The sequence below is a fragment of the Chinchilla lanigera genome, unplaced genomic scaffold (genome assembly GCF_000276665.1).
Source record: "Chinchilla lanigera isolate Chin_1 unplaced genomic scaffold, ChiLan1.0 scaffold00028, whole genome shotgun sequence".
NCBI classification, from domain to species: domain Eukaryota; kingdom Metazoa; phylum Chordata; class Mammalia; order Rodentia; family Chinchillidae; genus Chinchilla; species Chinchilla lanigera.
In genome coordinates, this window is record NW_004955429.1 from 15848878 (window position 1) to 15862663 (window position 13786).

Sequence of the window (13786 nt, forward strand, 5' to 3'; positions counted from 1 at the left end):
AGAGAGAGAGAGAGAGAGAGAGAGAGAGAGAGAGAGAGAGAGAGAGAGAGAGAGAGAGAGCAAGCACCAGGAGGATTCCTTGATACCAGTGGGTTTTTTGTGTGTGTTTGTTTTATGTTTGTTTATTTGTTTTGAGACAGGGTTTCACTGTGTAGTTCAAACTGGCCTTGAATTCACTCTGTAGCCCAGGCTGGCTCGAACTTGCAGCAACCCTCCTGCCTCACCCTCCCGAGTGCTGGGATTACAAGCGTGCGCCACCACCCCCGTCCTGATACCAGTGGTTTCTAATTGTTGTGAGGTCTCCTTTTTGATACCAAGATCTCCAGCCCCTTTGGGATTTGTTCTTGTGAAAAGTGTAAGGTATGGATCCAGTGTTATCTTTTCCCAAACAACCAGCTCGTTGTGCAGAGCCCACCTTACCCTGCCTTCATCTCCATCTGTGCTTGAGTCTGTCTTTTGATTTTCTCTTCTTTTCCACTGATCTGTTGGTCTGCTTATGGGCGGGTACCACACTGTGAAAAGGTCTGCCTTGAGGTCTGGACAGGCATGCTTGCATAACCAGTTGTAAAGGCCCTTCTTGTGTTTTCACTGTCATTTGTGCTGGGAATTGAACCCAGGCCTTTGCTGAGCTGCACTCCCAGCCCTGCTTGCATATTTAGACAGAAGAGGCTTTATATCAATTATTTAGCTCTGTAAAAATGCTTGCTATTATTTTTGGGGGGATTGTTTAAAATTTATAAATTGGGAGAACTGCCATCTTCCCAATGTCATCCTGCCCAAAGACAAGCAATGTCTTTCCACTCATTCTTGTTTTTTTCCCCTATGTCTCTCAGGAGCGTTTAATAAGTGCTTTGTGTATTTCTTGTTATGTTTATTCCTAAATATTTTGCCTGCTCTGTTGTTATGAGAAAGACTTTCTTTGCCTTTACACTAACTGTAAAAGTTATGGATTTTCATACTAATTTATATCCTACTATCTTACTGATACTTATTTATTTACTTATGTTTTTGAACTTCAGTTTTCTTTTTTTCCAACTTGCGAAATTCCTAAGAATCACCTAAGGAGTTTTTCCAAATACATATGTAGAGACCCCTTGTGAACTTGAGCAAGTTACTTAACCTCTATGCCTCTGTTTTCTCAACAAAATAGTCAAGGTAATAAGAGTATCTACTTCATAGAATTATTGAGACAATGAAGTGAATCAACACATTAGAGTGCTCTGGACAATCTCTGGTGTATAGGAAATGCTGTAGGTGTGAGCTATGTTATTATCATCTGCAGAACTTGTCACTCTCTGCTGTGAACTGCCTCTGTCAATACCACATTTGTGAGAAGCGGTGTCTTAGAATAACACATTCCCTTGCAGAATCTCAAGCGCACATGCCCTCGTGTGTCCAGCAAAGCCGGCAAGCGTTTTGGAGACCTCCTGGCTGGAAGGGTCTTTGATGTCACGTCATCTAAGCTGTCATTCTGTAGATGAAGTACAGAGAGGTGAGTCTTCTTGCCCAAGGTATGAAAGAGCTCTCATTCAGTGGCCACACCTGGATTAGAACAGGACCTGCCCTTCCTCGTGTCTTCGGTGTGGTTTATATCATCTCCTTTTGCTGCCACTGGGCGTGGTGTTTCCAGGTGGGACAAGAAATGGGAAAACAGGACTCAGAGTTCTTGGGGTCTCTCAGCCATACTCTGCCACAAGCCCGGGGTAGATTTTTCTGCCCTTACCCTTCAAATCCCTATGAGGTCTAGGTGTAAGAGGATGTTTGATCGGTTTGATGACAAGGCAACCATTCCCCGCCTCAATTGTGCACTCAGTCCTCTGTGACTACATGCTCTGCATTCAAAGATGCAACACCTGGATTGGAAATACTGGGGGGAAACTGCATCTGGACTGAATACATGCAGCAGGTTTCACTTGCCGTGATTCCCGAAGCTGTACCGTGTAACAGCTACATACAACACACTGACGTCACAGTCAATGCCATGAGCAAACTAGAGAGGACTGAGGTCTATGGGAGGAATGACAGGTTAGAGGAAAATGTTATGCCATTTCCCATAAGGGACTTGAGCATTTGGTATTTTGTCTTAGCAATGCCAAAAGTAACTAAGGCACTGCCCCTCTCTCCTTAGCTTTGCCTAAATTATCTCGAAACATCTGTACATAGGTAGCCCTTTCAGCACGGCCCCTCAGCCTTCTGCTGGGCTTTCCCTGTCTAAACATAGCTGCTACCTCATTTGCCTTCCCAGGCCACATTTTAGTGTAAGGTCAGCAGCACCCATTTCAAAAAAGTCTACCTTTGTTTTTCCAAAGAAAATAAAGTAGCTACATGCACATGTGCGACCAACCACTTTTATTTGTTAGCAGTCTACTTTATTTTTGCCCCGTGACAACCCCAGGGGAATACTTTTCAGTGTGTATAACTTTTCTTTGCTTCACTAACCTGATTAGTCAGTGCAAGAATTTCTCCTGCACTGCTGAGTCCAAATCTCATTATAGTGCTGGGGCCCAGTTAGCAATTAGCTGACATTCTGGACTTGCCAGATGCATTTAAAGAAAGTGGCACGTGGGTGGGGACCTGCCCTTTCTTTTTGCTAGATTTGATTAGAGTTAATGACCTTTCCCAGGAGGCCTGGTCCTTGTGCTTAAATATATAGTAAAAATTGCCCTTTAAGGAATGACTGATGGTGAAGGATTCTGCCAGCCCACCTTGATCTTGACCTACAGGAAGCTGAGGCCTATTGTGACTGTCAGAGGCTCCACCTGCAGGTCAGAGGCAACACAGGGCCAAACTCAGCTCTCCTGCCTGGGTCCCTAGTCCTGGTCACAGCCACACCGCTGACATGATGGCTTTGCCCGCTGCATGTCCCACAGGCACTGTTATTTACATACTGACTTTCTTCATGCCAACCCATAGTTTAAATTCACCGCATTTGGGGCCGGGAATGTAGCTCAGCAGCACAGTGACTGCCTGGCAAGCACCGGGTCCTGAGTTCAATTCCCAGTACAAACAAATAAATAAATAAATTCACTGCATTTATTTTAAAAGGTTTCTTTAAATAGAAAGCAAGCAAACATTTGTCATAAAATGATGATTACCCTACAAGTAAAATCAATGAAAGCAAAGCCAAATTGTTAGCTTCTAACGACAGGCCTGGGACTGCTTTTGGGACAGCGCTGAAGGGACACGAGCACCTGATGAGGACGTTGCCTTTGACTAACGGGAAGGGTGAAGGCGACCTGCAAAGGATGTTTTTGCAGTGAAGTTCAGAGACACCGAGACATCCGCTCCATCTCCCCGCAGCCGGTTCGCATCAGTATGTGGACAGCAGAGAGCAGAAAGCAGGCAGCCAGGTGTGGCTCCAGGGCAGCTCTGCCTCTGCCCCGGGGGTGGCTTGAACCGGGAGGCGCCTCTACATGCCAGTCCCTCCGCTGTGAGGGTCCCCGTCAGTGCCTGCGCCCAGCGAAGGCTGGGGAGTTGGGGGCAACATTGGCATCGGCACCTGCTAATTTATCTCTGGATTTTGATTCCAATTAATGCAATTTAAGCAGGAACTACACTGAAAGAATCCCAAATTGACTGTGGTTTTTTTACCCTGGGGTGATAAAAAAAAAAAAAAAAATAGCAGAAAAAAAGCAGCAGAGTGTCATTGCCCTCCACACCTGTCCTTCTGTAATGACGTTGCTTTTCCGTGAGGTCCCCAACTGTGTCTTGGGAAGAGGCAGCTGGAAACAAGCCAACCCTTGGCCCCCTCAGTGAGGGGCAAACGAAGTCCCTCTGCCCATGCATATCGATGTCCAAGGATTCCCACTCAAGTGCCCAGTCCTCCTTCGTCAGCCATGGGCGCCCATGGCTCTAAACCTGCCATGCAGGAGGAATTCATGCAGAAGAAATTTAAGACTTTATGGAAAAAAGGTGGAGAAAAGAGGCTAAGGCACCAGTGGTCTGAGGAAATCCTGTAGACACACATCGGTGAGGCAGAGGACAGAATCCATACCCGTCACACCAGTGTTACAGACATTTATGACTCCTCAAGCTGCAGTACTGGGGTGTAGCCTGTTAACAGGATCGTTCTGTCTGTCATGTTTGAATTTACTCTGTTTTGTAGATATCATTTACAGTACAAAGTGTTTCTTTTTCCCTTTCTCTTCCACCACTCAAATTTTCAATGATTTAAAAAAAAAAAACTTGTTTAAAAAAATTGAGAACTGTTGAATCTCAGGTCCCAGGTCCCACAGGGATGATAGGGGCAGGATAACTCAAGCTGCAGGATAGCAAAGGTAGCAGACGTGGTGGTGTTTGCCTGTCATCCTAGTACTTGGGAGGCTGAGGCAGGAGGATTGCCGAGTTTGAAGCCAGCCTGGGCTACATAGTGAGTTCAAGGCCAGCCTGAACTACCTAGTGAGATCCTGTCTCAACAAACAAACAAGCAAACAAGATGTCAAAGTAGCTAATGTGCTTCATGCATCAGTTCTTGCTGCATAACAAGCCAGCCACAGACTTACTGGCTTAATAGCCTCTGCTACGTGGCTCTTGATTCTGAGGGACAGCCACTCAGAATCTTGATTCTGAGGGCCCAGCTGGGCAGCGCTGTTGGTCTTGGTGGGGCAGACTTGCGGCTGGGGACTGGTCTGCTAGGGAGCTTTGGGATTCCCTGTGCATCTCAGAACTGGGACAATGTCATTTCCACCACATCCTGTTTGCCAGAGCAAGCCAGAGGCCAGGGCAGATCCAAGGCATGAGAGCCAGGCTATGCCTCTATGAGGGAAGAACTTCAAAATCAGTGCAAGGCCTGAGGTAGGGAGCTCTTTGAGGAGACCGTGCAGGCCACAAGTACCCACCCCTTGCCGAGGAGGTGTCTTTCTAGCCTGTGCTCTGTCCCACCCTCCGGAAGCAGCTGGCTGCATGCAGCCACTAGGAAGCTGATCACTCCAACCCTGCATGATGCCCTTGCAACCCACTGTCCCTGGCTGCCTCTTTTTCCCTTCCTGTCTAGGAATCTCTGGCATGGCCCGTGCTCCTCAGGGTTCTGCATTTTTGGAAAGCCGCACAGAGCCTGGGGACAGGAACCAAGGCATGAGCAAGAGGGAAACTCATTCGCTGTGAGAACTTTTTGGTTTTCTTTTTCTTTCTTTCTCTCTTTCTTTCTTTTTTTTCCTGTCTTTTTGAGGCAGGGTCTCACTTTGTAGCTCAGGCTGGTCTCAAACTCACAGTGATCCTCCTGCCTCAGCCTCCCGAGTGCTGGGATTACAGGCGTGCACCACCACGCCTGGCTGAACCTTTTGGTTTTCATTTGAATTTTCAACATGTGCACCTATCACCTCTTTAATTTTTATTTCTTATTTTCAAATTTATTTTAACTACCTTGAAAATTTAAAAATTATACATATGAACCATGTGATGTCTTGATGCATGTATACACTGTGCAAAATGTTTAAATCAGGTTAAACATATTTCTTTTTTTTTGTTTTTGTTTTTTGTTTTTTCTTTTTTCTCCGGTACCGGGAACCAAACTCACGACCTTGCGCTTGCCAGGCAGGCGCTTTTGCCGCTGAGCTAAATCCCCAGCCCCACCATTTTCTTTACAGTGGACACTTTCAGAATCTTTTCTGCTAGATTTATTTTGAGATAGGGTCTTGCTATGTAGTTCAGACTGGCCTCAAATTCACTACATAGCACCAGGCTGGCCTTGAACTCACAGGGACTCTCGTGCCTCAGCCTCCCAAGTGCTGGAAGTATAAGCAGGCACTACTGCACCCGGCTCTTCTCGAGTTTTTAAATGTGCATTTAGTTATTGTTACCTATTGTCGGTCTACTATGCAGAGCTTCTTGCTCCTGTCCAACTGTGACTTACTGCCCATTGGCCAACTTTTCCCTCTCCCTCACTCTCTCCCCTGCATCTATTACTTTAACTGAGTGATAATGAGATCCTGTCTGCTGTGCCCTATCTACTATGTGCTGGGCATTAGGCTAAGGACTCAACCTGCATGATTCCATTCCGCTCCATGAACCAGGCAGAGGCTAATCTCAGCCTCCCTGTATAGAGATGAAAAGCTGGGTAAGGTGCCTGCCCACAGTCGGGGAGTTTCAAGTGAGTAGAGCCAGGATGTAAGCCGCGGCCCTCTAGCTCCTAGACCCGTGGACCTTGAGCCACTCTCTGCTGCCTCTTCATACAAAACACCTGGAGAGGACTGTCTGTGTCTACGCTTATTTTCCATCCACCAGTGCAAACTGGCATTTACCCTGATTCATTTATACACTGGGCTCTCTCCAAGGTCACAGTGACCTCCTTGGCACTGAAATGACTGCACATGGCTCTGTCCCTTTGCATGATTTTCGGGCGACTTTGAACTCCGTTGGCCACAGAATCTAAAGAGAAGGTCTCCATGAGCCCTCCCACGCCCTGTCCCCTGAGAACTCAGAAGGTCTGCAGTGACTCAGACCTCCCTCCCCGTCCCACTTCCCAAACCTACTACCCTTCTTTGCTTCACATCCTGCAGTTCAGGAAGGCACCGCCCAGGATACAACCCAGAAATCCCAGTGTTAGAGGGGGGTGTGGCAGAGGGTAGTTGGGAGGGGGAAGACATGTGCGCCACCTGCAGAGGGCGTCCTTCTCCCAGATACAGGGTGGCAGCTGGGCCCAGATGCTGTGCTCCCAGGCCTTTGGCCTTTCAGGGGAAATACAACCCAGCATCTTTATGTGAAAAGTCCTCTTTTGTTTTGCAGTGCTTTGCAGTACTGGAGATGGAACTCAGGGCCTTTGCACTGAGCGACCTCTCCAGCTGTCGTTCTTTCTTCTTAAAAAACTGTCTTTATTTTGAGACAGAGTCTCATTAAGTTGCCCAGATGGGGGTTGATTCTGCAATCCTCCTGCCTCAGCCTCCCAGAAGGTTGGGATTACAGGCCTGTGCCACCACACCTGGCTACATGTCCTGATATTCGAATGTTCACCCTTAGTGTAAAAGCACTGCCCTGGCCAGATCACCTGCCACCTGGTGCAGTGTTCAGGCAGCCACACCACAGCTCTGCCTGTTACCTCCCCTCTCCCGGCTGCAGTGGCTGTGCCTCTATCTCCAACCTGACCTCTCTTCCCTGACCCACAGGTCCAGCTGCCCACAAGCATTCTAACAGGTGGAACTGTGCCCTCTGCTCTTTGAGAGATTGGATTCTAGACGTGCGGCATGAATCACCAACCTCTAAAACTCATATTTCAAAAATTCAGATGGAAAAGTACTTTCTCTTGAGTCAGATCTGACCTGTGGGCCACCAAGCTGCCACCACCAGTTTAGTGTGAGGTAAATCACCAGGCGCCATGGGCCTGTTGGGGTGCCCGCCTTCATGCTCCTGGGTTTCGGCGGAGCAGGCAGGCTTGGTGAGGGGAAGGAGCTCACCAGGAAGGAACAGAACTGCTCGGGGGGAGCTCCATTCTGAGGCTTTATAGCTCTTGCTCACCTTTATTTTCCTTTGGTTTGGTGGCATGAAGCCTCCTTCTTCTGCGTTGCTTGCTTTATCTACCACCTCCCTTCCTGTTCTCCACTTCTCTCACACGGGGAGTGATTTAGGACTGAGGTATGCAACATCCAAATGCCTTTTGTTTATGTTGCTTTTATGAGTACATGTTAGCAGTACGTAATGACCACATTCATCTTGGGGAGTTGGGACATCTTAATTCTTTTTATACTTCCCTTTCCTCTCTCCTTGTCCAACAACCAAAATTCTAGTGACTGTGGACAGCTGTGTTCCCATAAACTAAACTTGTCGGTGAGAGAAACTCTCGATTTCTTTACTGTCTCCTGGCTCCTTTCTCCCGCCCTCCTCACAGAGTTTCCAGCATGTTCCACCCTCCTCAAACCCTAGATTGTCTCTCTGAAGGTCACACAAGACAACTTGTGCCCCCTTTCCTTGAACTGTTACCTGCTTTTCACCCTCTGTGGTAGGAGCAGATGCGGCCGGCTTGCACTTTTCCTGGAGATTGTAGTAACTAGCCCTGCTGTCGAGGTCTCTGGACACAGTGCAGGAAGGACCTGGTGGCCCAGTGACTTTAAAAGCTAGAAATGAAATGAAAGTCAGCAGCAAGATTTCTGCACCTGCAAAAGCATAGTCAAAGTGCTTTCTCTTATTCCTCCGGTTAAATCCAACTAAGGTCCCTTGGCCTTATGCATAAAACAGCACATGAAGACTCTGCAAGGTGGAGAGGAAAGGCAGACCAGCCAGGAACCCAGGACCCCTGTGGACAACGCATGAGCCCCCATGGCTCCCAGCCCTGGCTCTGGAGAAGTCAGGATCCCAGGAATGCTGTGGCTGCAGATAACTGAAAACCAGCTCTTTCTAGCCAAATCCAAGCAAGATAGAAAATTCCCAGATAATAACTGCTCTACGCAAGTCAAAAACAGTGGGGGAAACCAAGCCAAAACCAAACTGTAGCCACGACAATAAAGGCTGAGCAGGAAACTGGGGCCTTTGACTCTCCCTGGGGTATTCCTCACCCCTTTGTCCAAGTCAGCTCAGAGCAAACAGGCAGAACAGAAAGCTCAGAACAAGACCCAGTGTCTGACAATGTGATCCATACGCAGCCATACTTCAGTTGAAAATCACCTCTCAAGCAACCAAAATATCTAACATTGGACAAAAACAAGATGATCAACAGATGCCCACAGCAGGAACACAGAATATAAAGCAGCCATGATAAAAATGCTTCCTTGAGCAACTATAGACATACTAAAAACATGAAAAACAGCAAGGCTTACCAAAGGAATAGAAGGTATAAAGAACCAAACACACATTTTAGATCTGAGCAAATACAATAACAGATAAAATGCCCATTGAATGGCCTTAAAGGCCAACTGTAGGGGACAGAGGAAAGAATCAGTGAACCAGAAGCCAGGCCATAATGCTCAATGTAGAAAATCCTGAGTAAGCTGCAAACAGAATCAAATAGCAAAAGTCAAGCTCTCCTATACTATAACTCATAAATGAGCTCAGCAAGGTCATAGGATACAAGATCAACAGACATCAAGAGGAACTCAACTACTGCATTCATCTGCTACCACTGTTAAAAGCCAGGCCACCTCAAGAGGAATTGCCCTAAGAAGCCCCCTGGGCCATGCCCTGAATGCAAAGGTGACCACTGGAGATCGGTCTGCCCTCTGAAGTGGAGGCCCCAGAGCTCAGACCCATCCTACCAGTTAGTCCACCAGGAATGAGGGGGCCCAGGACATACTCTGCCTTCTCCCTCTGGCCAGACTGTCATCTCTGTGGGGGAACCCTGGGTAATCATGACTATAGGGGAAAAGGAAAACAGCTTGTTGCTAGACACAGTGCAAGTCTCTCGGTCCTTCTTTTCAATCCTGGCCTTCCTTCCAGCCGTCACACCTCAGTGAAAGGAGTCACTGGTGAGGAGGTAATCCGCTATTTTTCACAACCCTTAGGCTGTAACTACTTGTTAGATCTTTCTTGCATATCTCTGTCTTCCTGAGAAACCACTTTGAAGATACCACCATGTATTACAGCAGCCACTGATACTTTCCTACTAATCTGTCCATAACTCTGTAATGTTTGTATTGTTCCTATACTATTTCGTAAATGGTTGTATGTCTATTACTATGTGTTTCCTACAACAACCACTGAGAGTAGTCAATGAGTATTCAATTTGGGCTGGGGAGATAGCTCAGTGGCATAAGCACCTGCCTGGCAAATGCAAGGTTGTGAGTTCGATCCCCAGTACTGCAAAAAAAAAAAGAAAATTCAATTGATCCCTCATATATAGCTCTGTTTATTTTCCTTAGAAACCACTTTGAAGATACCAAAGTATAGTACAACAACCACTGATAATAACCTATCACTTTTGTCTGTAACTCACTATTATTTGTCTATTTGTTTTCCTGAGAAACTATCTTGTAGATAACAATATGCAAAACAACAACCATTGATAATTTCCTACCACTTTGTCTGTAATTCGGTAAGCCCCCCTATCACTATGCTATCCTTCTTTTACTCTTTAAAATAAAAATAAGGTAAAAAAAATCAACAGACAAAAAATCAATCTTGTTTCTATATACTCCACATTAACATGAGGAACTGAAATTAAAAGCATATGACACAAATTAGTTAAAAGAAACAAAAGTGTACATCTGACAAGCTATGTGCAGGATTTCATGCTGAAACTCTTCAACCTTGATAAAATAAATAAAAGAAGAACTAAATTAATTGATAGCTATACCATGTTCATGGATTGGAATTCTTTTTCAGGTTTTTTGTGGTATTGGGGATAGAGCCCAGGATCTTCACGCTGAGTTACATTCTGAGCCCTTTTTTATTTTTTGAGACAGGCTCTCACTAAATTGCCCAGGCTGGCCTCAAAATTGTGATCTTCCTGCCTCAGCCTCCTATGGACTGGAATACTTAACAGTAAAAATGTCAATTCTTAGGAAATTTATATACATGTTTAACACATTTCTTATCAAAATCTCAGCCTGATTTTCTGACAAATATAGAGAAGATTATCCCAAAATTTATATTGAAAGGTAAAGGAACTAGACTAGCTAAACCAACTTTATAAAGGAAGAAGAAAGTGGGAGGAAATAATCTGTCCAGTTTCAAGGTTTATCAGATAGTTTCAAAATAAAGGTTGTACCCAGGCACGGTGGCACATGCTTGTAATCCCAACACCTAGGAGGCTGAGACAAGAGGACTGTTGTGAGTTTGAGGCCAGCCTGAGCTACAAAGTGAGTTCAAAACCAGCCTGATCTGCATAGAGAGACCCTGTCTCAAAAAGAGAAAGAAAGAGAGAGAGAAAGATTGATTTGTGGTATTGGAGGGATCAGCACAGATCAGTAGAGAAGTATAGAAAACCAGAAAAAGACTCACACAGCAGAAAAACAGAATTTTGTGAAAGGCGCAGAAGTAGTTCATGGGAAGAGCATCAGCTTTTCAAAAGACCATGATGGTGCAGCCGGGTGTATACAGACAAACAAGTGCACCTTGACCTGAACCTCATACCTTCTGCAAAAATTCAGTCTAAATGGGTTACAGAAGTAACATAAAACACATAACTGTACAACCTGTTCAGAAAAGCACTGGAGGAAATCTTCAAATGTTGGACTAAGCAGAGACCTCTTTAACTTGACACCAACAGAATAATCCATAAAAGGAAAAACTAATACATTGGGTCTTACCAAAGTTAGAATATTTCCTTTGCAAAAAACGCAGGTAAGAGAATGAAAAGATCCATTAATGAGAAAACACTCGACTAGTCTAAAATAAATCAAGAACTCTCAAGATACAACAATAAAAGAACAGTAAGGAGACATTTCACTGAATAGGACACAAAGATGACAAACTAGCACATGGAAAGAGAGCTGTCACTATTAGCCATCAGTCAAAGCAAAATAAAACCACAGTGATACACTGAACAAGGGCTCATTTTTTTAGGTGATGACAATATTTAACGCCAACAGGAACGCTTAGAAACTGGATCTCTCACGCATTGCTGGTGGAAATGTACACAGCCACTTTGGAAAGCACCTTGTTGGTCTTTTAAAAAATAAACTTGTCATTTCTGTGTAGCACAGCAATTGCACTCCCAGGCGTTCAGCTCAAGAGAAATGAAGACGTATGTCTATACAGACACCAGTCCGTGGATGTCTACAGCAGCTTTCTCAGACTAGCCCCAAACTGGAAATAGCCCAGGTATTCTTCCGTGGGTGTTAGACAAAGTGGCGCATCTGCAGCCCGGAGTCCTCTACACGACAACCCAGATTTATGCTGAATGAAAAGAGTGAATGCTAAAAGGTCACCTACTTGTATGATTCCACTTAGAAAACAGTCTCAAACTGACAAAAGTGTAGAAATGCAGAACGAAGTCATGACTGCTAGGGGTTCTGGGGGAAATGAGGATGAGAGGGAAGTGGATGTGGTATAACGGTGAGTGGTCTTTGCCACAAGGGAAATGCTCTGTTTCTTCACTCTGTCAGTGTCAGCATCCTGGCTGTGAAACCCTACTGTCCCTTTGTGAGAAGTCACCACTGGGTAGAACTGGCTAAAGGGCATACAGCAACCTTGTTATTTCTTACAGCTGCACATGAACCTACAATTATCTCAGAATAAAAAAGTTCTGTTTTCAAAACATTGAATGCTAAAGAATGCGTAAAAGCCGGGGTGTGGTGGTGGCACAAGCCTATAATCAGCACTAGGCTGAGGCAGGAGGATCACTGGGAGTTCAAAGCCAACCTGAGCTACATAGTGAACTCAAGGCCAGCCTGAATTACATTATAAGACCCTGTCATACACACAAAAAAAGATAAGTAGAAAGGAGCACATGCAGCACAGTAAGAAATTTCTTAATGTGGTAAAAGTTTAATTAAAAGAAAAAAGTCAGATATAGAACAAAATCCCTACCCCCAAGAGTTGAGGTCTCACAGTGTGGCCCTGGTGTGGCCTCGAATTCCCAGGCTCAGGTCAACCTTTAGCTCCCTGGTAAGCCGTGCCCTGGTGCCTGCCCCAGTTTCTTTACTCCCAGGTTCTTGGTCTGCTGACAACACGTATTAAGTGACCAAGCTGGGAGGAGCCCTAGAGTTCTACAGAAGTCCTGCTGACACCTGCAAAGTCTCTCTTCAAACTTTCAAACTATTTCGACCTGAAACCCTGAGGGTGGGAGCATTTGAAACAAGAGCTGTGTGAAAGGGCCCGCCATACCCCGGCCACCATCCCAGGCAAATACAGTGCGCTTAGCAGGCCCAGCTTTGCACGTCCTCAGCTCCCTGCCCCAAGGCTGCTCCTAAACCTTGCCCAGTTCCCAGATCAGAAGCCAAGGCCACTCCTCCTCTGTCCAGCCCAGCGACCACCCCAGGGCAGGCAGGCCAGAGAGTGTCCAAGACCCTCAGCAGTGCCCACCACCTATGCTGCTTCTCCAGGGCTACTGTTTCAGTTCTGAAGTCAGAGGAAGGCGAGTCACAGCCCGGGGCCCCCTGGGACCCGCAGCTCCTGGAGGACGTGGGCACTCCTAGTCCAGTGCTGGAGGTATCCTGGACAGCGTTCAGATCGCCTCTGGCCTGTGCACACGCACTGGAGATCTTGATGAGAGCCAAGGAGGGTAGAGGGGTAGGCATTTGTGGGTGCACTGCAGTCTGCTCCGGCCTCCATCCCCGCCTAATATTTTTTACGTTTGTGTGTGGTGTGTGTCTGAGGTGTATGTCTGCGTGTGGTGTGCGTCTGTGTGTGTTGTCTGTGTTAGGTGTGTGTCTACGTGAGGTATGTGTCTGCATGAGGTGTGTGTGTGGTCTGTGTCTGTGTGATGTATGTCTGCATTTGGGGTTTGTGTGTGTGTGTGGTGTGTGTGTGTGAGGTGTGTGTGCATTTGGTGTGTGTGATGTGTGTGTGTGAGGTGTGTCTGCATTTGGTGTGTGTGTGATGTGTGTGTGTGAGGTGTGTCTGCATTTGGTGTGTGTCTGTGTAGTATGTTTGTGCGAGGTGTGTGTCTGTGCGTACGCATGTGTATGTGTGTATGCCTGTGCTGCTTTCTGTGTTACCTGTGTGTTGTGTTGTGTGCGCGTGCATGTGGTATTTGCGCGCCCCCGTGGGCAGTGTAGTGTCTCTGGGAAGGGAACACGTGTGTCTGTGTACCTGTGGTACGTATGTGCGCACATGTGTGCTGCGTGCCTGTAGATCTGTGCGCATGTGTCCCCTAGCCTGGAGCCTATGAGCGCGCGTGTGCGCCGCGTGCCCTCCCTTGCGGTGACAGTCCCCAGGCGGCCACCTCGGGGCGCGGCTGCCCGCGAGGCCGGGTGCGCGG

General features: G+C 46.6%; 1 protein-coding gene across 2 annotated transcripts in view; it reads left to right on the forward strand.

Moving 5' to 3' along the window:
- The window catches only part of Mgll (monoglyceride lipase), a 200616-nt gene that overhangs the window by 88719 nt on the left and 98111 nt on the right, over positions 1 to 13786 (forward strand). For both annotated transcript variants that reach the window (XM_005387048.1, XM_005387050.1), the window contains exon 3: positions 1368 to 1492. In XM_005387048.1, coding sequence (XP_005387105.1) covers positions 1447 to 1492 — 46 coding nt within the window. In that variant the 5' untranslated portion in view covers positions 1368 to 1446. The remainder of the gene's footprint in view (positions 1 to 1367; positions 1493 to 13786) is intronic.